General features: G+C 35.8%; 1 protein-coding gene across 3 annotated transcripts in view; it reads left to right on the top strand.

Annotated features, from left to right (window-relative positions):
• Positions 1 to 15,548, top strand: part of LOC122731518 (bifunctional heparan sulfate N-deacetylase/N-sulfotransferase 3) — a 230,118-nt gene extending 214,570 nt beyond the window's left edge. For all 3 annotated transcript variants that reach the window (XM_043971676.1, XM_043971674.1, XM_043971675.1), the window contains exons 13-14: positions 8,261 to 8,363; positions 11,674 to 15,548. In XM_043971676.1, coding sequence (XP_043827611.1) covers positions 8,261 to 8,363; positions 11,674 to 11,793 — 223 coding nt within the window. In that variant the 3' untranslated portion in view covers positions 11,794 to 15,548. The remainder of the gene's footprint in view (positions 1 to 8,260; positions 8,364 to 11,673) is intronic.
• Positions 15,549 to 24,053: the final 8,505 nt, after the last annotated feature.

The raw sequence follows: 24,053 nt of genomic DNA, 5'->3' as shown, positions 1-24,053 counted from the left end.
GACCCTAAGCAAGTTGCTTAACCTATATATGCCTCAGTTTCCATATCTAGAAAATGGGAATAATAATAAAACATAATATTATAAGTATTATTATAATTATAATACAATGTTATTAAGTTATATAATTTTTAACTCATATCAAAGCTTGTTACAATGAATTCTATTAAAGTGAAAGTCTTTAAAGAGTGAGAAATATTTCCAAACCTACTCAACAATCATTTCATTTTGAGGTGCATTATATACAAGTGTATATAATGAAATTTATTACAACTAAAAATTGAATTCATTTTGGGAAAACAAGAGTAAAAGAAATTTTTCCAAAACTGAAGATGCTGCATCATTTCTTATGAAGGTCACTATAGAAATGTAAAAAATACAGGATCTTTCTCCTCCCACCTCAGTACTAATGTCTGAAAAGAACACAAAACAATTTCCAATGAATTGGCAACAAAAAAAGCAGGTAGAATTTGGAAATTCTTGGAAATTTGGAATTCTTATAAAAAATGCTAAAGCAATCTTTCCCTAAGGCATACAGATGTTAAATAACTTGCCCAGCATCACAAAGCTAATAAGAATTGTGACCTCTTCTCTGTAGCCTCACTTTGCTATGTTTGCAACAGATGCCAGGCAATTATCTTGCTGGTGTTCTTTGTTTTTACTCACACAAGGTATTACAGGGCAAGATGAACAACCATGCCATAGCATCAGGTTGCTTATTTTCCTTGTGTACTAAATGAAAATAGTTCTGTCATAACATTTATTCGCTTCCTGAAGGAGAATGTGTGAGAGCCATTCTTCCTTCTTAACACCGCGTTCTTTGAGTCTTCTGGTTTCCTTTGTCAGGCAACAAGTATTTATTAAGTGTTTACTCTGTGCCAGGCTCTGTGCCCAGTTCTGTGGATACAGAGAAAGGTTGAAACCAAAATCCACAATACCTTCCCTCAAGGAGCTAAGATAAAGTATAACTGGAAGGTAATCTCAGAGGGAAGAGACTGTGTAGGGGTAAAGGGATGGGGGAGAAGCCTCTTAGAGAAGGTAGGATTTGAGCAGATTTATGAAGTGAGGAGTCATGTGTGAGAAGGCAGAACATTCCAGGCATGGAGAACAGACAATGCAAATTCACAGAGTAGAAGGATGACACTCCATGATGTGAGGAATACCAACCAAGTAGGCTGATATAGCTGGATGACAGGGTGTATGGAGAGGAGTAAAGCACAAGAAAGAAAGGAAGAGGCCAGATTATGGAGAGCTTTAAATGCCAGAAGATGATTTTCTATTTGATCCTAGAGGTAATAGGGAATTTTCTGCATTGACGGTGTCAATACTGGTAGAGCGCAGTTCCTCCATTATTGTGTCAACATGTTGATCATTTTAGAAAGATATCAAATTTTGAGTATAAATGTTTAAGCTGTTCAGTTGATCTTACTCCACCAACAAAACAAAACAAACAAACAAAAACCCCTTTAAAGGACATATGCACATGTCTCCAATGTTGAAGCTCCTTAGTGGCTTCTGTGGAGGTCAAAAGGAAAAGTAATATAAATAGATGTGTGAAGTTATTTTCTTCTCATTTCTCCGTTTCCTGACCCTGAACCAAAAGGCGGGTTTCCAGCTCTATAACCCAGGGATCTGACTCATAAGATAATTTGTCATTTTCTGACAAAGTTATGAACCAGGCTTTAAAATAAATTGGAAAAGGCAGACTATTAGATATTTCTATCTTATTTCTTGATATGAAAGTTTTCCGGTATTCAATACTGTGTATGAATTGATCATATCACCTTCACAGTAGCATTTTTCTTAGATCAACTTGGAAAGTAGATGGGGGAAAAAAGTTGTTTTTTTATTTTGACTTTCAAAGTCTTCTGTGGTAAGCAGTGGGTCAGAATAGCACGTGAAACATACAACTTCTTCTTTGTATGATTCACACATGAAGGCACATGTAAGAGATGCATTGAAGTTCAGTGGATTAAGAGACCTGAGACCCTGGAAAGTTAAATTCTATTCTTGACCCTCCTTTTGATTTAATGATCCTTTGACCTCTGGTTTCTGTAAGCTTGTAGACCACTGCCAGTGTTTTTAGCCTTGGCACTGACTCAGGCACACACCTTTAAGTATTTAACATTCACTTGGCCTAAGAACAAAACAAAACAAAACAAAACAAAACAAAACAAAAAATAAGTGGTTTTTGTTTGAAATTGGAAATTCGAGTCTTCATTTTGACTTTCCAAGAATCTTAAGAAAAGAAGCTTTTACTTTTCTTTTTTAATGGAAAGGAAAAGTCTCCATTTAGTGCTTTCAAGTTGGCTATTGTTTGGTCTTAGTTTTTTTTTTTTAGACACCATATAACAAAACAGTAAGTTGGAGCTGTGGATTCTATAAAGATAATCTACTTTTTTAGAACAAAATTCTTGACCTACACACCATGCATTTGTCTTCTCTGTAACTGCCTCAAGAGTCTATTTTTCATTCATCTTTTTTGCCAAGAAAAGGCAACATAAACTTAAGAGAATAAAGATCAAAGCTACTTGCTCTATACAAGAAACAGTATGTCACTCTGCAGTTGGGATATGCCCCGCTGGAAATGCCCATTATGTGATTTTTCAAACTGCCTGGTACTCAGTGGGTTGAATAGTGCTGGAATGCCTACACAGAGAGAAAGCACAGCTTCCTCTTCAGTAGGTGTGTCTGAAATGTCCACCCTGCTGGTAAAGATAAATACAACTCCATTTGGTTCTCTCTTTTATATTGCTTTGTCAATCATGGATCAGGCCAATGTACCTTAGACATGGAGAGCGGGTCCCATCTTGTAGATTGCTGAGGTGGTTAGTGTTATTGCCTTTGGTCAGAATTGCTCTCCCTTCATCTCAGTGTGCCGCCTTCCACTTTGTCTGATTCTTGCCCTTCCCTTTGGTAGGTAGCTTCCCTTGATTATCTTATTCTCTAATGTCTTTGGAAATGTATAGAGTGGCTGTCAGTACAGAAATCCATACTTAAGATAATGCCATACACACCTAATATATAGATTCAGGACCTAATATATAGATTCAGTATCACTTATTTAAGATAATGCCATACACACCTAATATATAGATTCAGGACCTAATATATAGATTCAGTATCACTTATTTGTCCTATTGTCAAAAGTAAAGGATTAAGGATTTATAAGAGAAATTTAGTATATTGATTAGTAACTTCTGATGCTTTCTCATGTGCCCCTTTTTTGGAGGTGGGGAAAGCAAGATAATTTAATTTGTGGAGTCTTTTCTCCATTGTTTGGAATTTTTCCTCACCTTGAGAATTGAACTCAAAGTGCCTTTGAATTATTATTTCTTTGATGAAAAGCTAGTCTCCTTCTGACATTTGAGGTAGAATTGCTAGGCCTTGAGGTATTACAGGTCTCTGCTACCGTGAATTCAAGGATTTCTGCTAACATTATTGACTTGATATTGACCCAGAGTCAGTGACTGCCTCTCAAATTCCAGGCTGCTTCTAAAGAGGTCAGAACAATTGATGAAACTTTGATCTGTACCAAAAATGGGAACATGAAAAAAAGAAGTGAGGCAATGTTGAGAAGGAGAAAGAAATCATGTACATATAAAAAATGTTATTGCCACAACTTTAAGCTAGAAACTGCGACTTATGATGCAAAAATCTTTGTCATACAAGTAGAAATTTGTTTAAGTATGTACCCTTCTGTTGTACCTAGGTCTTGGTTCCAAGTCTGGTAATGGTATCCCTCAGAACTTGAGGGTTCAGATAATAATTCCTTCAATAAAAGCACTGAAAGAGCTTTGACCAAAAGCAATCTACCAGGGGCTGTAAAGCATTCTATAGGAAGGTAAAAGCCAATAAAAGCATTTGGTAAGGGAGTTCCCTGGAGTTTCAGGAAGTTCCTTCCTAAAACTATTTATATTTCCTCCTTGTCCAAAGAACTCACAGAGGGACCCTAGATCAGTCACCTAGGGGCAAAAATTAACTCAAACTACCCCAGGTTTGCTCCTCAGTCTTGGTTTACAACAGTGACTGGTGCTGTGGGAAAGTTAACTTAATGCATCCTGGCTTCATTAATGTCTTTGCCCCCAATATATCCTTTCCAAGGAGATCAATTCAGTAGTGCAGCATTGTCTGCGCTTCCAGGAGACAGGACTCAGAAGGTCTCCTTTTGTGAGTAGTACTGGCAGAAACAATCGTTACTACAGTATATTCAATATTCAGGCAGATGAGTAGCACAGTGCATATAGTGCCAGGCCTGGAGTCAGGAAGACCTTATTTTAAATTTGTCCTCAGACACTAGCTGTGTGACCCTGGGTAAATCACTTAATCCTGTTTGCCTCAGTTTCCTCATGTGCAAAATGAGCTGGGGAAGGAAATGGAAAATCACTTCAGTGTCTTTGCCAAGAAAAGCCCAAATGGTGTTACAAAGGGTCTGGCACAACCAAACAACAACAACATTCTATATTCAGCTTTAGCCCCAGCCAGATTTTGCACCAGAATTTGCTATCCAGTACTAGGATATCTTTAGCACATCTAAAGCAGAAAAATTGTCTCCACAAGGGCCATTCTGGTCTGAAATCATATGGTTCTAGAAGCTTTAATACTGGATCCCTGTGTTAACCTATTTTTCTGCCTCAGTATATGTTACTCCTCTTCCTACATTCTATGGTCCAGTCAAACTGACCTTCTTGCTCTTCCTCACACATACTGCAGTGCTCCATCACCTATCTCCATGCATTGCTCTGGTCTTCATCCATGCCTGAAATTTATTATGCTCTTCTCTTTCACCTCTTCCAGTCTTTTATTTCATTTAACTTCTACCCCTCCCTCCTTGAAATATTGGCCAAACAGGTAGGCTGAGAATGGCAAAGTTCTTGAGCTTAGAGTTCCAGGCTGCAGTGGGCTGTGCTGATTAGGGAAGGTCACCCCTAGTATGGTGAGCTCCCAAGATGTAGAGGCCACTAGGAGTGAACTGTCCCACGTCAGAAATAGAGAAAGTCAAAGATCCCATGCCAATCAGAATGATACTGTGGCAAGATAGGGAGAGATAGTCTTAAAATTAATTGGTTGATTGATTAAGTGATTGTTAGTATCTGTAAGGGTTAAAGTGTGTTTTAGTTCTTAGACTTTCAACTTTGATTTATCAAATAAGGCATCTAGGTAATGATAGCATACTGGACCAGGAGTCAGGAAGACCTGAGTTCAAATCTAGATTCAGACACTCTATAGCTATGTGACCCTGAACAAGTCACTTAACTAAGGTAAACTGGTGGTATGTAAATGTGGGAGAATGAAGTCATGCAAGTTCCATTAATGTCTTGGTCTATAATATATCACTTCTTCTTAGTCCTGCTTCAGTTTCCTTATCTGTAAAATGCAGATAATACACTACCAGGATGGTTGTGATGAAAAATGAGCTATGTGTAAAGTGTTTTTCAAACCTTAAAGTACTATATAACTATTAGTTTTTATCACGGTTACTTATGACATTAGATAGATAGATAGATAGATAGATAGATAGATAGATAGATAGATAGATAGATAGAAAGATAGATAAAAGTCTGTTGCTAAAATTCTCAAAAAGAATTAAACTAAAATCAAATCCACTCAATTGTTTTATTCATATATTAGAAGGAGCAGGGATTACATATATATATAGATATAGATTTATATTTATACACACACACACACACACACATATATAATATATGTAATGGCCAGCCCTGAGGAAACAATTCAGTTGGATTAGATAACTTCTAAGTTCCATATTAGCTCTGAATATATGGTACTTTCCAGGACACTTACCAAGTGCTTGCTGCTTGTAAGGGGTGATGTAATCATAGATCTAGAGCTGGCAGGGAAGTCAAAGGTCATTTAGTTCAGGCTAGCTGACTTTATTGCCCTTCTGGAACACTACCTTTTCATCGTGGAGGGGCTTTTGGAGTTCACTGAAACTATGGGCTATGCAGAAGAATTTGGAATGAAAAGTCCTTCGGTGGCCATCTTGGTTAACCCATCCACAAAAGGAATCCATACTACAAGATAGCTAACTAGTGGCTTTTCGACCTCAGCTTGGTACCTCCAAGGAATGAGACCCCAAGACTTCTTATGGTAGCCCATTCCTCTTGTAGATAGCCCTTATTGCTAGGAAGTTTTCCTGACACCAGGCCTCAATTCACCCCTTTAAAAGTATTGCCCATTGATCTTACTTTTACTCTATGGAGGCAAAAAGAACTGTCTCCTACAAATGACATCTCATCAAATTCTTGAATACAGAAATCACATCTTTTCTTTGACCTACATACCCACAATTTTTCTTTTTTTTCCTTTCCTTTTTTCCTTTTTTTTTTTTTTTTTTGGTGGGGCAATGAGGGTTAAGTGACTTGCCTAAGGTCACACAGCTAGTAAGTGTCAAGTGTCTGAAGCCAGGTTTGAATTCAGGTCCTTCTGAATCCAGGGCTGGTGCATCATCCCCTGAGCCTCCTAGCTGCCCCTCCACCCACAATTGTTCAACTAATGCTCACATGACATGGCCTTAGTGAGGCTTTTCACCATCCTTTTAGCCTTCTCTGGACACTCTCCAGCTGCTCAATGTCTTTTAAACTATGTTCCCTGGAACTTTTCACAATATTTCAGATATGTCTATGGCATCAGAGTACAGGGAAAGTGTCATATTCTATTCCTTCATGCTTCTTAATGCCATGTGTTGTGTTTCTATGGGGAATTCTTCAGTGAGGTTTATTATAGAATCAACTCACTGAACTCAGTTCTGAGTTTTTCATCATGTGTATATCTGACATATGTCAGCATTCAATTTGGAAGTTAGCTAACAAAATTATAAGGAAAATTATTGAATCAACAGCCCTCTTCCCAAAACAGCATTTTATTAGTTCCTGTTAGCTTCAGCCTTGTGCCTTGGATATTATTTCATTCTATTTTAGAACCTTTTTCTGAATTAACAGTTCTTCCATCATACATCTACAAGACTCATTTAATTGAATAAAGGGATAAATAAGAAGAAAGCATGCCAACTTTTTGATGCTAATTATGGCAGGGGGGTTGAATAAGGTACAATTAATTTTTTTATGCTACCTGATACCTAATGCAGCATGGAGACAAAAATGTGGTTATGTTATTTTTTTTCCTCTTAGGACTCCATTCAGAAAGTGAAATTTACTTCTTAATTTTTTTTCTGTTATTCCAGAACTTAATAGAATGTCTTACATATATCAGATATTCCATTAATATTTGTTTTTAATGGAATTATTTAAAATATAACAGCCTTATCTCTGGACATTATTACTTTGTTACTAATGGTCTTTTCAAAGTGACAGAAACTATTTACCTTTGGGGAGAGAGAGACCTTTAGGACAGAAGGAAAAAACAAATTACATTAAACTTAAGACAGTGAAAGTAACTGCTAAAAGCATTTTGTCACCCATTAGAAGCTCACCTCACTTTCCATATACTAGAAGCGATTTTTTCTACCCTTTGTTCCTAGCTCTTGAACTTGATGGGTTTGCATCCAGTCAGCCAATAACAATAATAACTAAATTTTACATAGTGATTTAAAGTTTATTAAGCACTTTGCTTTATCACTCCATTTGTTCTTCACAGCAATATTCTGGGGTAGGGGTTATTATAATTCCATTTTCATAGATGAGCAAATGGAGACTGAAAGAGGCATCATGACTTTCCCAGGGCCACACTGTGAATGTCTGAAGCAGACCCAAGTCTTCATGAATTCCAACTCCAGGACTCTATCTAGGACTTACAAAATATTTTCTTCATTGTACTCCCATGAGATAAACAAGTTCAAGCATTTTTAAACCTCTTTTGCAGTTGAGGAAGCTTAGATAATTAATTAATTAATTAACTAACTAAATAAGTAACTAAATAACTAAATAAGTAAGTAAGTAAGTAAGTAAGTAAGTAAGTAAGTAAGTAAGTAAGTAAATAAATAAATAAATAAATAAATAAATAAATAAGTAAATAAGTAAATAAGTAAATAAGTAAATAAGTAAATAAGTAAATAAGTAAATAAGTAAGTAAGTAAGTAAGTAAGTAAGTTAAATAATTTGATTGCAGACTTGAACAACTAGTAAGTAAGTTACTGGAACCAGAGCAGTGCTTTGTGATCAGAGCACACTTTCCACTTCTTTCCAACCTCAGTAACCAGTGAAATCCAGAATACAGATACATCCTTTTTTCCCCCCTAAACCACGTGCTGCAAGCTGAGGATGATGATGTTCTTCTGTTTCAGATTTGATTCTCACAAAGGTTTTTGGTGTCAGTTATTGGAAGAAGGTAAAACTAAATGTCTTGGGAAGAGCAAAGGAAGGAAATACCCGCCAATGGATTCTGAGGTAAGGTGACTCATCATCATGGCCTTCCCCCTCTTCCCTACTTCCCCCACCCCAGCCATATAACAGAAAAAAGACTTAAAATAGTATTCTGCCTTTGTCAAAGTGAAAATGATTTGTAATGACTGGTGTTTGGATGCCAGCCCCCACTGGTTGTTTAATTTGGGCATTCTTCTGTTCCACATCATTGAGAAAAGATAAGGAAACCAGAGAATTTGCCCTGTTGGATCAGCAGGAGATTTGATTCTCCGTTAACCCCGAAATCCTTTCCTAAAACAAAACAAAACAAAACAAAAACGAACAAACAAAAACACATGTTTTTCAACTAAAATTTAACACTTAAAGTAATTAGCTGAAACCAAAGAGGAAGGGCATTGTTTGAAGAGAAATGCCATCACCATGAGAACCAAATGAGTTTTTTCAGTTCTCTTTGCTGCCTGGTCGAAAATCGCAAACATTACTGCTAGGATACTCAAAAGAATGCTCATATCAGGTCAAAAAGAGCTGAAAAATCTATTAATATCCCATATAACAATCTTACCATCAAGTCATTTAGGGACTAAGGAAAATTGAGGGAAATCATTATGTTTTGGTGAAGTTGTTGAGCCTGTAGCTGTGTACCTGCCAACATGAAAACCCCTCAATAATGAGACAGAGTCATCTTATATCTGCAGGTTGGCTGGTTCAACAACAACAAACAATAAGATTTACATTCATTTTATTGCCGAGCGTTTTAGCACTTCTTTTTGCCAGTTCTCTTTCATGAAAAGCAGTAGAAATAATCAGCATAGTCCATATACACAAATTTGACCACGTTGTGATTTTTTAAAAGGATGACACGGGGCAGCTAGGTGGTACAGTGGATAAAGCACTGGCCCTGGATTCACGAGGACCTGAGTTCAAATCCTGCCTCAGACACTTGACACTTACTAGCTGTGTGACCCTGGTCAAGTCATTTAACCCTCATTGCCTTTCAAAAAAAAAAAAAAAAAGGATGACCTGGGTTTAATTCCATCTATGGCATATCCTTAACCTCACTTAAATCACTTAGCTTCTTGGTACCCCAGCCAACTGTCCAATATGATTAAGTTACAGAGTAGTTATACATCTCCATTGCTAGAGGGGCTTTCTCAGTAAGAATTCATTCCATCCTTATACCAATGAAATACATATAAACATATATATGTATATATGAGTTCCACATGTGAGTTTATATAGCAACATATATGCATGTGTTTTTATATATGAAAAATATATTTCTTTGGTGCTTATAGGAAAATGTAAATATCATTAATTTTAAAAATAATTTTCTTTATTTTATGGAAATTTAAAATACTTGTAATATACTGTAGGATATGCTTCTTTCTATTCATGTCTGGCAGAAGAACATTAGCACACAATGTGAATGTGCTATCACTTCAGCAAAACTCCAAATACCCTCTTCTTAGCCTTACCTCTGGCATAAGCTTTATAGAACTCAGTTCTCTCATAGCATATAGAAAAGGGATACTGGAGAACATAAAGTGGACTTACCTACTCGCTGACCACATGGAAATTCTTCCCAGACAGGATCTAATATTTGGAGTCACAGAACTTCTATAGCCATGGTGTTTAAAACATAGTAGATCCTTATTACATTTTTATTTAATTGAATCAGCTTTAAAGAACATAGATGAGGGGCAGCTAGGTCTCACAGTGGATAAAGCACCAACCTTGGATTCAGGAGGACCTGAGTTCAAATGTGGTCTCAGACACTTGATACTTACTAGCTGTGTGACCTTGGGCAAGTCACTTAACCTTCATTGCCTGCAAAAAACAAACAAACAACAACAACAACAAAAAGCACAGATGAGAACCAAAGTAAGTGATTACAGCCATACGAGATATAAAACATTAATTTCTATTCCACTTACTAATAATAGCTTACATTTCAATTAAATATATTTTATATTAAGTATATCAATTGTTCACATGCTAGGCATTGACGAAGGCCATAAATACGACCTTACCAAAAGAAAAAGTTCCCATACAAAGGAAATACTTAGGCCTGGGGATTGAAGAGAAATATTTGCTAAATTGTTTATCAAAATAGGTCACTTACTTTGGTTCCCTCAGTTTCCTCATTTGTAAAACAGGGATAATAGCACCTACATCTCAGAGTTGTGAGGACCAAATGAGATTATATTTGTAAGCAGTACTTAGAACAGTGCCTAGCACATGGTGAGTATTGTGGTAAAATAAGGGAATTTGGCAGATGCCCAGGGATCTGACTTGATTGATTTAGTTGTGTTTGAATTGGGTGAGAAACTACTAAGTACCCACTTAAGGTGATTAGATTTTTTTTTTTAAGTGAGGCAATTGGGGTTAAGTGACTTGCCCAGGGTCACACAGCTGGTAAGTGTTAAGTATCTGAGGTCGGATTTGAACCCAGGTCCTTCTGACTCCAGGGCCATGCTTTATCCACTGCGCCACCTAGCTGCCCCCAAGGTGATTAGATTTTGAGCCACACCTGGCCTGCCCTGTTAAACCTAGTCTAACTTGACTATCCCTGAGAAGGTGTGTCCTCAGAGGCTGTGGACTGCATCATCAACAGAGGACCAGTCTCAGCCACCCAACTTGAAGGACCTCCCCTTTTGGAGGAGGAAGAAAAAGGTAGAAAAAGGGATCCCGACAGGAATTAGTTTCCTCTCTGGTCTTGAAGGAGCTTTCATCATGGACTGGAGACTGGCTGCCATAGAAATTATAGACCCCTGGTGGTGAGTTTGAGACAGCCTTTGCTAGATGCAGGAAGATTATCCATTTTCCTCTTTCCCTATTCCCTTGTCCTTGTCTTTTAATAAAACCTGATTTGTTTGTGGAGAAGAGGCTGTTAAGCTCCTTTCTTATTGGCCTGGAAGAAATAACTAAAAAGGCAGTTGTGGTCAGGGGGCGGGAAGCTTTGGACCTAGAGGTCCCTCATTATTTTCTGAATCCCAATATTATGGCTAGCCACCCAATTAACTCTCCCCATATTAAATTTGGCCCCTACAGTATTAACATTAATGAAAATGCTAGTTATTTACATTGTTATTACTTTCAAGACCTAAGGTAACCACCATACTTGAATTAATCAATGTCTATTTAATATGTATCTACTAGGTACTTATTTCCCTGTAACCTAGTACATAGGTTCTTGGTTCTAGGGAAATAAGGGGATAACATTAAACAGACTCTGCCTTAGCTTGATGAGGGATCTGAGTAAGTCTTAGAGGGAATTAAATGAATTATCTTTTGTATGTATTTTTGATGTAGTTCTCTCTTCCTTCAACCCCAGTGTAGAACATTTCTTTCAAGCTACTATCGTGATCACAATGTGGAACTATCCAAGTTATTACACAAACTGGGACAGCCATTGCCAGCTTGGCTAAGACAGGAGTTACAGAAAGTGAGATAGCATCAAGAGAACACCCCACTGAGAATATTGCTCCCATGCATCATTCAGCTTTGCTAAAGTCTCCAGAAGCTACCAAAAGGCTGTTGTAAAATATACCTCTTCACAAGAGAAGAAAGAATAAAGTTCTTCTTTCCATGTGCTGGCATGTGGACTATGAAATGTATGTGTCTGTCCCAACTCTTGAGGCCTATAGCCTTTCTTCTACACCATGTCTGGGCCTGTGGAATTGTTGTAGACTACTGTATATTCATGTGGAAGTCAGTAACAACTGATATAAACATTCAAAGCAAAGCTGCAAAATGGTCCAATTTCCTATTAACTATTTACACTTTTATATATCAACTAAAAGTATTGTGTCTTGTAGATTTTTTAACCCATTGTTTGCTTGCTCACTCTTTTCTTACTATTTGATGATAAAGTGTCTTACAAAAAAAAGGAGAGAAAGAAACTTCACACCATAGAGCAAGAATGGCAAATAACTACCACCTTTCATAAATACTGGCCAAATTTTGAACCCAGTGATATGTCTTGAAAGAGTTGAGAATGTTGATTTGTGCTGTATATAGGAATGGAGAGATTAACCATATTGTCTTATCTGCATCACAAAGCTAAATGCTACAGCAAAAGAGAGAAAGATATAAAGAAAAGGAAGGAAGGAAGGAAGGAAGGAAGGAAGGAAAATGAAGGAAGGAAAATGAAGGAAAAGAAGGAAGGAAGGAAAGAAGAAAAGAAAGCAAGTGCTATATACTTGATTCAATCTTGGTTTAATCTGGTCAGTTTTAACTCACCTATTTTATACATTTGTAATTTTTGCACTAAAAAGACAGTAGAATAGTATCAATGAATAGTTGATTGTAACAAGCCCACTAAGTGGTTATTCAAAGTTGAATGATTCTTCGAAACAGGGCTGAACTTCTGTAACTATATACTGTATCACAGCAATATTCATATCCCCAGAGTGCTGTGAACTGCAAATCCTACTCAGATGGTCTTCATTTGCTTAACACTTCTCATCTCATAGATCACATCTAAAATATATGTCATCTCTACCACCATACTGATAAATACTTTCATACTTGTTTATATCCTCCATTACCAAACCTATTAGAGCCAAAGATAGGGATATTTCCCTACAAAGAAATAACTTTTAGCTGTTTAAATGAAAATTATAAACTGAAAACACTTTTGGAGATTTCAAGGTGAAAAAATCCAGATAGTAAATGCACATGAATAGTGTGAAATGTGTGATAATATTTTTAATACAAGGCAAGGGAAAAAAGAAACTTTTGCCAAGATTTTGGCTTATTCTTTTGAAAGTTACATAAAAGACAATCTAACCCAATGGAGTTAAACTATATTTTTAATTGTACAGATGACCAATTAAATATCAGACAAGAAATCAACAAGATGTCATTTTTATTACCTAGTTTTAATCATTTTATTGCATCATATATATATGGCATATAAACATATATGGTAAAGACAAAGTGAGAAGAGTGGGTAACATGCAAATTAGATTAATAATATTTTAAAAAAACAATTTTAGGCCTATGATAACAAACATATCAAGCAATACAAACTGATTTAATCACATCATACCAGCTATTTATAAATTTCAGAGATCAAAAGGAGAGATAGCGTTGTTTATTGGATGAGTCTTGGAGTCAATAAGAGCTGGGCTCTTTATTCCTCCCTCTGTCTGACTCATACTAGCTGTATGAACACACACACACACACACACACACACACACACAAACACATAATCTCTTAGTGCTCCCAGGGAACTCTGTCAGACTATAAATTGTAAAGGAATTTCTGATCTGGATTGCTTTTGGGAGTTTTCAGCCCCAATATAAATATCCAAAAAAAAGTGAAAATGTTGTTTATTAAGTAAGAAGAATATTGATTAAGAATTCATTCATTATTTGTCCTTCTTATTGACTTGTAACATAAATGAATCAAAAGCTTTGATAAATGAGGCAGCTCAGAGAAAGCACCTAATGATTTCATCACCTATATAATATGTGATTATAGATCTAGTTAGTTATTTTCTAATTAGTAGGTAGATTGTGGGATCCTTGTATTTATGTTGTCCTAATAAAAATGTCTTCTGCCTCAGAGATTATAATAAGATGTTAATAATATGCTTTGGATAGCATGAAACATTCACATGCTATAACAGTTGTCTCAATCTGTTATGCTGAAAGCATCAACACAAGGAATTGGGCAGAAAATAAAAAATAATGTGCATTGACCATTATCCAAACCCTTAATAGAAAAATACTTGTTATTCATTTTGTTCAAAATTTCAGAGACTGGGGGCAGCTAGGTGGCGCAGTGGACAGAGCACCAGCCCTGGATTCAGGAGGACCTGAGTTCAAAATCCAGCCTCAGACACTTGACACTTACTAGCTGTGTGATCCTGGACAAGTCACTTAACCTTCATTGCCCTGCCAAAACAAACAAAAAACAAATCAAAACAAAAAACAAAAAACCAAAAAAACCCAAAATTTCACAGACTATGATTCTGGCTGTAATACTGAATGTTACTTTCTTTGAAGTAGCTGTGGTCTCATATGTTCCAGGCAGTTAGTTATTAAATGTTTTTCCTTGAATGTAAGAAACTATCAGTGACTTACTGATGAGGTTGCCTAAAATGGAATACATAATATACATATACATACATACACACATGCATAGATATGTACATACATAGAATATGCTCTCAGGCTATTTAGTGAATTCGGATCTCTGTTTAAGATCTAGCTTTCCAATAAAATAATCAAACATAATTCATTTATATAACATTCAAACTCTCCTCTCTAGGCTCACAACTTTAAAAAGTGTTACATGTGTGCATTTTTAAAAAGTGTTATGAACAAAGCGGCCACCAAGCAGGGTAGTACACACTGGTAATCCTCACTACCGAGGAGGCAAAGGATAGTTGACCTCTTGAGCCTGAATTTTGGAGCCACAGTACAGCTAGTACAAATTGGGAGTCGATAGTAAGTCCTACTTCAATATGGCGAGGCCCTGGGAGGAGGGGATGACCATGTAGCCTATGGAAGGGTGAACTTGTCCAGGTCTGAAATGGAAACTCACATGCAAATTAAAGCAGGACTGGTCTTGTGAATAGTCCCTTCTATACTGGGCAATATGAAGAGACCCAAACAAACCAAATAGTTTACAGTATTCTAATCTTGCCTAGGTAGGATGAATTTACTCAAATGACCACCCTTTGACAATACTTTATGACTGTCTTATGGAAATAATAGGGAAGCTTATAATCAACAACAGCAAAAAAATCAGGATGAATCCATTTAAATGCACATGAAATATGCTATTAAAAACAGAAAAAAATAAGAAAGGCTTAGACTGTTCAGTATGACTTGGACAAAATAGAGTCCCTGAAAGACATGCATACTTTAAACCTTACATATAGCAGCTGGATATATCATTCTGAAATGACTTAAATACACATTAGAAAAGGATGAGATGAAGTGATTTGTAAACTAGCTTTGTACAGAATCCCCTTTTTCATTGCTTAAAATATGAAACTTCCTCAGGAAGAAATGAAATAGTTATTTCAATGTTTATAGCTGTAATATTCTTGTCATTCACATTGAATGAAAATCACTGGAAACATTTTTTTCTCTTAAGTTTTTTTTAATAAAAAACCTGGATATTATTCTGATAGTGGCATGATATCTGCTATGTACAATAATAAACTCTGATAATAAAATGTCTTACTGTGGCCTCCTGACTTTATGTTAATGAAATATCTTTTCTATTGTTTGTTTATGAACTTGGACCTCATTGGAATAATTAGGAATTCAAGGGATTAATAAATGGGTCTTTATAGAAAAATAGTACTACTGATTATCCTTCAGTCTAGTCCTTTATAATGTCTGCTTCCTCAGGGATTATTTACTTCCTGAATTAATGGATCATAGAGTCACTTGCAGAAGAGAACTTCACGAAGAATTGTAAAAGCAGTGTGATTATATGAACTTTGAGAACATAGGACATCAAGGTCTAAATAAATAACTAATAGCCACCTCTACCATGAAAAAAAATAAATATTTGGGTCACTGTTCTTGAATGTGACTCATCATACCTAAAAATATTTTTTCCCAAATTTTCCACCCCAATTCCACACTGACACATTTATCCCTACTATTTTTCATCCAGTTTGTTGTTGAAGACTGTTTTCTCCACACCACAAGGATTTGGCAAATGTTATTACCTAACTGACTCATCTTCCTTTTACATTTTCAACAGTATTTCCTGCTTCCAGTTCTTTCTGAATCCTAATCAGTGTGCTTTCTTCACCATTTAGTCCAATCTCCATAATTTATAAATAATATCAATAATAGACTAATAAATGAAGGACAGTTATTGCATAGTGATTAGAGAATTAGCCAAACCTTAAAGACTTAGGTTGAAGTATCCCCTTGATATATGCTGACTGTGTGACTGTGGGAGAGTCATTTAACTTTTCAGTCCCCATGGCAACTCTCCAAGACAACTGCAGAGCAAGATGACCTACTTTAATACCGCTACCCATAACAACAAGTGGCACCAGATGCATCTTGTCTATTCCTTTTGAAACATGTCCTCAAGAAAAATTAGCACTAGGTAGCTAACATGATGATTTTAGGATGACCCTATGTGGCTAGTACAACCCTGCTTACCTTGTATATTATATTCATATAGCAACTGCTCACATATTGTAGCTCATATGTTGTATTCATATACCAACCACTGCCAAGGAGACCAAAGCATATTTCTGATTTTTTTAACTCTATAGCCAAGGTATCTCTTTAATCAAGGATTTTATTAGGAAAAATTTCCCACCCAGTTGCACTCCTTCAGACTCCTCTATCATGTCCTTATATGGGGTACTTCCTCCACCCTTCTACAACTTCCTTTCATGAGGTGTCTTCCCCCAATCAAGATGCTTAACTGTAAGCTCCTGGAGAACAGGGACTGTTTTATTTTTTATATGTGTGTCCTTAGCCTGGCACACAATAAAAACTTAATAATGTTTGTTGACTTACTGACTGACTGATGTTTCTTTGTCATACCAGTAAGTAATAGCAGCTGGGTAGCACAGTGAATAGAGTGAGTTCTGAAGATTGCAGTCCAAATCCTGTCTGCTTAGTAGTTGTGTGACCCTGACACAATGTCAGGTCTTTCTGACTCCTTTGTTCTATGCACTGTGCCACTTCATGGCTATTAATATCTGCTTTCTGCATGTCCCAACACTTCAAGGCTCAGCAAATAACAAAACAAGACAAAACAGAGAAGGATCTGAAGGGGCTTAGGGGAATTCCAATCTAAGTTATGAGGGTAAAAGAACAGAGTACATAGAAGAAAGACAAACAAATGCTGGCACCTTTGAAATGAAAGAATTCTTAAGAGTATTTTGGGGGTAGCAGTTAGGTGGAGCAGTGGATGGAAGAGCACTGGCCCTGGAGTCAAGAGGACCTGAGCTCAAATCTGGCCTCAGACACTTGACACTTACTAGCTGTGTGACTTTGGGCAAGTCACTTAACCACCAATTGCCTCACCAAAAAAAAAAAAAGTATCTTCTTATAGAAGCATGAGGGGTGGGGGTGGGGAGGCTGGTACTGTATCCTCTCAGGATAGCAGCTGCTTTTACTCAAAAATTATGTCCATCTAGAAGTACACATTTCATGGTAGTCAGTGGTGCCTGGAGACTCCTTATTGAAGGCCCAATGTAGTATATACAAAGTGACAACGAGAAACTAAAGATCTTAGGGGTGTAGGTGGTAGTTTGATTATACTTGCCAATTGAATTAAGGGTTCAGAGAGGAGTAGAATCAAGAAGTTGAGCATTTTGATTTAGGAATATTTGCTGCTTTTGTTGATACTTTTATTTGTGTAAAAATGATGATGCTGAAATCATTTAAATAGCTAGATCCTGAGTAATGAGAAAAATGAATACTGTGAAGTAGTACCATTATTCGAATTAACTCTGAATATTTCCACTAGGCTGGAATCAATTATCATCCTTTACATAATTAAAACTCAAATAGTGTGAACAGGAATACATGCAACCACTTCATAGGATTCATTATTCACACTAATCTGGACATAGCCGTACTTAAAAAAAAAAAAAGTTACACATTTTCATTTGATGTGGGGACTCCCTCCATTGAAGATAAGAAACTCTCTAAAACATAATAGATTTCAGGACTACAGCAGAAAAAAATTAATTTTCTTCTTTAAAAAATTCTTATTCAAGGTCTATCCAAGGTCAGATAGGCAATGAGAAACATTAATTTTTCTAAAATGTTACAAATTGCTTCTATTTAGCCCTTTAGATGACATGCTTATTATTTCAAGAAGTGACTGACTTGAAGATGTAAAAATGAAAGAAAAGGAGGAGAAGCAGGAAAAGGAGGAGACAAAAGAACCAAAGTAATATTTAGGTCACCAAGTAGTGTCTTTTTCAATATACGTTTAGTCTATCTCTTGTAGTTCTGAATTTTCAAAATGACTTGCCAAATGGAACCAGCTCAGACATGTAATTTCATTAAATCATATTTGCATTTGTGTGCCATATGGATTAAACCGAGGAGAGACTTGTGGTATTTCAGTAATCACAGCAAGAGGGGAGAATGGGAGAACAAGGGTGGTGACCATGTGAGTAGAGAGAAAAATATTGAAACTAAAGTGATAGGTGTTAATAGAAATAGAATAGAAAAGGCTTAGCATTTGATTGTGGGAAATGGTAGAGTAAAATAGAAATGTGTGGGATAAGGTAGAGTAAAGAGCTGAAGATGAAGGAACCTGGGTGTCTTGAAGAGTCATTATGACATTGACAGATTAAGGAAGTTGAGAAAATGGGTCAATTTTAGGGTAAAGATGATGTATTCTGTTTTGAACATCCTTTTGGGAATATCTAATAAGGTATTGATGACATGGGACCATTGCTCAAAAAAGGACTAGGTTTGGGCTTATAAATCTAGAAGTAATTGAACTAGAGATGGTATTTAAACCCATGGAAACTAATATGGTCATAAAGAGAAAAAGCATATGGAGAGAAGAGAACATGATCTGGGACAGAAGAGAGCTATCAACAGATAGCAAATATTCTATCTATGATCACCCAACAGAGGATATGTAGAAGGAATGGTTTGACAAGTAGAAGTTCAGGAAAACTTAGACAAGTGGAAAGAGTAGGAGATGATGGTTAATAGCTTCAGATATTGCATAGAGGTCAAGGTCAAGAAACATAAGGTGTCTTTTTTTGTTTCCCCATCACTTAGCACATTGCCTGCAACAAAATAGGCACTCAATAAATGTTGATTTGATTGATGATTGATAATTTGCATATATCCATGGTGAAATCCTTGCTGTAGACCCTTTTGTGCCATCATTTTAATGAAATCAAATTGCTCCTCAATGCAAAGTCTTTATTTTTGTTTTTGTTTTTAATATAAATGTTCTCCTGGCCATGTCATATGTATATTAATCTTGAAGTACCATGATCTCTGAGTATTGGAGATTTATGGTGATACCAATGACAATGGTAAGATGTATGTGGTCTCCCCCTCTTTCCAGGTCAATTGATATAATCATATACAATAAGGAGCAGATAATATAAGTAATGAGGAGTTATTTTTTAATTGGATGAAGCACATAAAGACTTGTGAGGCAAAGCCAAGACGGCAGAGGAAAGGCAATAACTTTCCAGCCCTCTCCCCAAAAATCCTTCCAAAGATCTTCAAATAATGCCATAAGACAGTTCCTGGAGCAACAGAACCCACAAAAGGATGTGTTGAGATAATTTTCCAGCCAAGGATGGTTTACCCATACAACATTTGTCATTTTCTTCTGCTGTCCCACTATCCAATCCAGTAGGTATGAAGCAGTACCCAGAATTGTTTTGACCTGAATCCCTCCAATCAATAGTCAGTTAGAACATTTTTTTTCCATATGGCTATAGGTAGGTAGCATTGATTATTTCATCTGAAAACTTTGTATCTTTTGATCATCTATCAATTGGGGAATAGCTCTCTTTTTATCAAATTTGACTCATTTCTCTATGTGTTTAAGAAATGAGTCCTATCAGACAAACTAGCTTCAATGTTTTTCAGTTTTATTAACTGTATTTCCCTATATCCTATTTCCTCCCCTTGATATTTAGTCTATTTTATATCCTCTGCCATCCTACCCCTCTTCAAAAGTGTTTTGCTTTTGACTACTCCATCCCCCAATCTGCTGTCCCTTTTCACCCCTCCCCTCTTCCCCCCTACTTTCCTACAGGGTAAGTAAGATAGATTATTATACCCAGTTGATTGTGTACGTTATTCCATCTTTGAGCCAATTTTGATGAGACTAAGACTCACTGACTCCCCCGCACTTCCCCCATCTTCCCCTCCTCTCCATAAGCTTTTTCTAACTTCTTTTATGTGAGATACTTTATCCCATTCCACCTCTCCCTTTCCTTTTGTCGAAGTGAATTTCTCTCATCCCTTATTTTTTTACAAATATATCATCCATCCATATTCAACTCACAACTGTGCCCTCTGTCTAAATATACTCTATTCAGCTACCCTAATAATGAGAAAGTTCTTATAAGTTATAAGTGTCATCTTCTCATATAGGAATATAAACAATTTAACCTTTTAATATCCCTCATGATTTCTTTTTCCTGTTTACCTTCTTAAGTTTCTCTAGGGTTTTGTATTTGAACATCAAATTTTCTATTCAGCCCAGGTATTTTCATCATGCATGCCTGAAAGTCGTCTCTTTCATTTAATTCCCATTTCCCCCCTAAAAGATTATACTGGATAAATGATTCTTGGATTATAATTCCAGTTCTTTTGCCATCTGAGCCTGGGGAAAACAATAGAGTCCTGCCTCAGTGCCAGCAGAGAACCCTGTAATCTCCCCTTGACCAACTGCTCAACCCCCTCACCTTCCAGAAGCAGCCACCACAACACAAACCAAAGTCCTCTGTCGCACAGCCTGCCCAGGGCTAGATCTGTGCAGCTCAGCTGTGTTTCACTCTCCTGCTAGTACAACAGATATTTTCTGCCAACATTGCAAGCCGTTTTGGGGTGGAAAATTATCTAATCCCATCCTTTTGTGGGTTCTGCTGCTCCAGGAATTATCCTATGGCATTATCTAAAGGTATTTTGAGAGATTTTGGGGAGTGCTCTAAGAAGTCACTGCCTTTTCTCTGCCATCTTGGCTCTGCCCTGCCCACTCCTGTTATGATTTAACATCCGCATTCTTAAAGGAGAAGTGAAGTGAGTTATAGGAAAAAACAATATAACAACATGATACTAGTTCCCTCTCAGGACTTGTAAAGTCCAAGAAAAAAATAAACAAGAAAGAAACTAAGGAAATTAATAGAATATTAGAAAAGTTGGATATGACAGACATTTGGAGAAAACTAAATGGGAATAGAAAAGAATATATATTTTTATTGGCAGTACATGGTACCGACACGAAAATTAAACATTTATTAGCGCATAAAAAACTCAAGACCAAATATTAAAATGCAAAAATAATCAATGTATTTTTTGGATCATAATGCATGTAAATTACAATCAATGAAATGCATTGGATAGATGAAAAAATTAATTGGAAACTAAATAATCTAATCCTAAAAAATAAGTAGGTCAAAGAACAAATCGTAGAAACAATCAATAATTTCATTAAAGAAAATAACAACAAAAAGATAAAATCCCTAGGAAAAAATTTATTTCTCTAAATGCTTACATCAACAAAACTCATAAAGAACATGTCAATGAATTGGACATGCAACTAAAAAACAAAAACCTAGAAAAAGCACAAATTAAAAATCCCAAATTAAGCACCAAATTGTAAACACTGAAAATCAAAGGTGAGATTGATAAAATTATAAGGAGAAATATTTTTAAAAAATAAAAATTGACAAAACTAAGAGCTGGTTTTATGAAAAAAAAATCAGTAAGATACATAATTTGATTTCAAAAAAAGAACAACTACCAAATATATAGCATCAAAAAAAGGGGTTAAAATCATCACCAATGAAGAAAAAATAAAAGCAATCATTAGGAAATATTTTGCCCAATTATATTTCTTTTTTTTTTTTTGGTTTTCTTCTTTCTTTTTTTCTTTTTTTTATGTATGAAGTATTTTATTTTTTCCATTACATGTAAAGATAGTTCTCAACTTTTGTTTATACATGCTTTACAATTTCAAATTTTTCTCCCTCCCTCCCCTCCCTCCCCCCTCCCCTAGACAGCAGGTAATCTGATATAGGTTATATCTATATAACTCTATACATATACATATAGATATATATATATATATATATACACACACACACATATATATACACATAATAACATTAATCCTATTTCTGCATTAATCCTGTTACAAGAGAAAGAATCAGAGCAGTGATGCAAAACCTCAAAATAGAAAGAAAAAAAAAAACCAACAGCACCCAAAACAAAAGAAATAATATGGTTCAATCAGCATCTATACTCCACAGTTCTTTCTTTCTTTTTTTTTCTTGGATTTAGAGATCCTCTTCTATCATGAGTTCCCTGGAACTCTTCTGTACCATTGCATTGGTGAGAAGAATATAGTCCATCACAGTAGGTCAACACTCAATGTTGATGATACTGTGTACAATGTTCTTCTGGTTCTGCTCATCTCACTCATCATCAGCTCACGTAAGACCCTCCAGCTTTCTCTGAACTCTTCCTGCTCATCATTTCTTACAGCACAATAGTCCAATTATATTTCAATAAATCTTATAATGTGAACAAAATCAATGAATATCTGTAGAAAATATAAATAAATAGATCAACAGATCAGGAAATAAAATGCCTAAATAATGTCATCTTCAACAAAGGTATTGAACAAGCCATTGATGAACTCCCTAAAAATAATCCACACGGCCAGATGGGTTCACAATTGAACTCTACTAAACATTTAAAGAATGACTAATTCTAAAACAATATAAATTATTTGGAAAAATAGCAAAGTGATTACAGGAATATATCACAAGGATTATACGCTATACCAGGAATGCAAAGTTGGTTCAGTATTAGGAAAACTACCAACATAATTCACCATATCAATAACAAAATCAACAGAAATCACACGATTATGTCAATAGAGGCTGAAAAAGCTTATGATAAAATATAGCACCCATTCTTATTAAAAACACTAGAAAACATAGGAATAAAAGGAGTATTCCATAATTTAGATGCAGTATCTATCTAAAACCATCAACAAGCATTGTCTTTAATGGGGGATAAGCTAGAAGCCCTCCCAATAAGATCAAGAGTGAAACAACGATGTCCATTACCACCACCATTATTCACTACAGTACTAGAAATGTTAGCTATAGCAATAAGAGAAGAAAAAGAAATTGAAGGAATTAGAATAGTCAATGAAGAAACACAACTATCACTCTTTGCAGATGATATGATTGTATATTCTGAGAACCCTAGATAATCAACTAAAAAACAACCTCAAATAATTAACAACTTTTAGCAAAGTTGAAAAATATAAGATAAACCCACATAAATTACCAGCATTTCTTTATATGACCAATGAAGCCCAGCTGCAAGAGATAGAAAGAGAAATTCTATTTAAGATACAATTAAACGGGGCAGCTAGGTAGCACAGTGGATAGAGCACTGGCCCTGGAGTCAGGAGTACCTGAGTTCAAATCCGGCCTCACACACTTAACACTTACTAGCTGTGTGACCCTGGGCAAATCGCTTAACCCCAATTGCCTCACTAAAAAAAAATAAAAAAATAAAAAAAAGATACAATTAAACAATATAAAATATTTGGGAATCTACCTGCCAATACAAACCCAGGAACTATATGAGAACAATTCACACAAATAAAGTCAGATCTAAACGACTGGAAAAATATCAATTGCTTGTGGGTAGGCTGAGACAATTTAATAAAAATGCCAATTCTATGTAAGTTAATTTACTTATTCAGTGCCATACAAATCAAACTACCAAAAGGTCATTTTTATAGTGCTAGAAAAAATAACAACAAAATTCACATAGAAAAAAAAGGTCAAAAATATCAAGGAAATTATTTTCTTAAGAAAACAAAAACAAAGGAAGGTAGCCTAGCAATGCCAGATATTAAACTATATTATAAAACAGTAATCATCAAAATTATCAGTAGTGGCCAAGAAATAGAGTGGTGAATCAGTCGAATAGATTAGGTACACAAGACACAGTAATCAATGACCATAG

Source organism: Dromiciops gliroides, chromosome 6 (assembly GCF_019393635.1).
Source record: "Dromiciops gliroides isolate mDroGli1 chromosome 6, mDroGli1.pri, whole genome shotgun sequence".
Lineage (NCBI taxonomy): Eukaryota > Metazoa > Chordata > Mammalia > Microbiotheria > Microbiotheriidae > Dromiciops > Dromiciops gliroides.
Note: the sequence above shows the minus strand (reverse complement) of the source record. Positions and strands in the feature narration are given on the sequence as shown.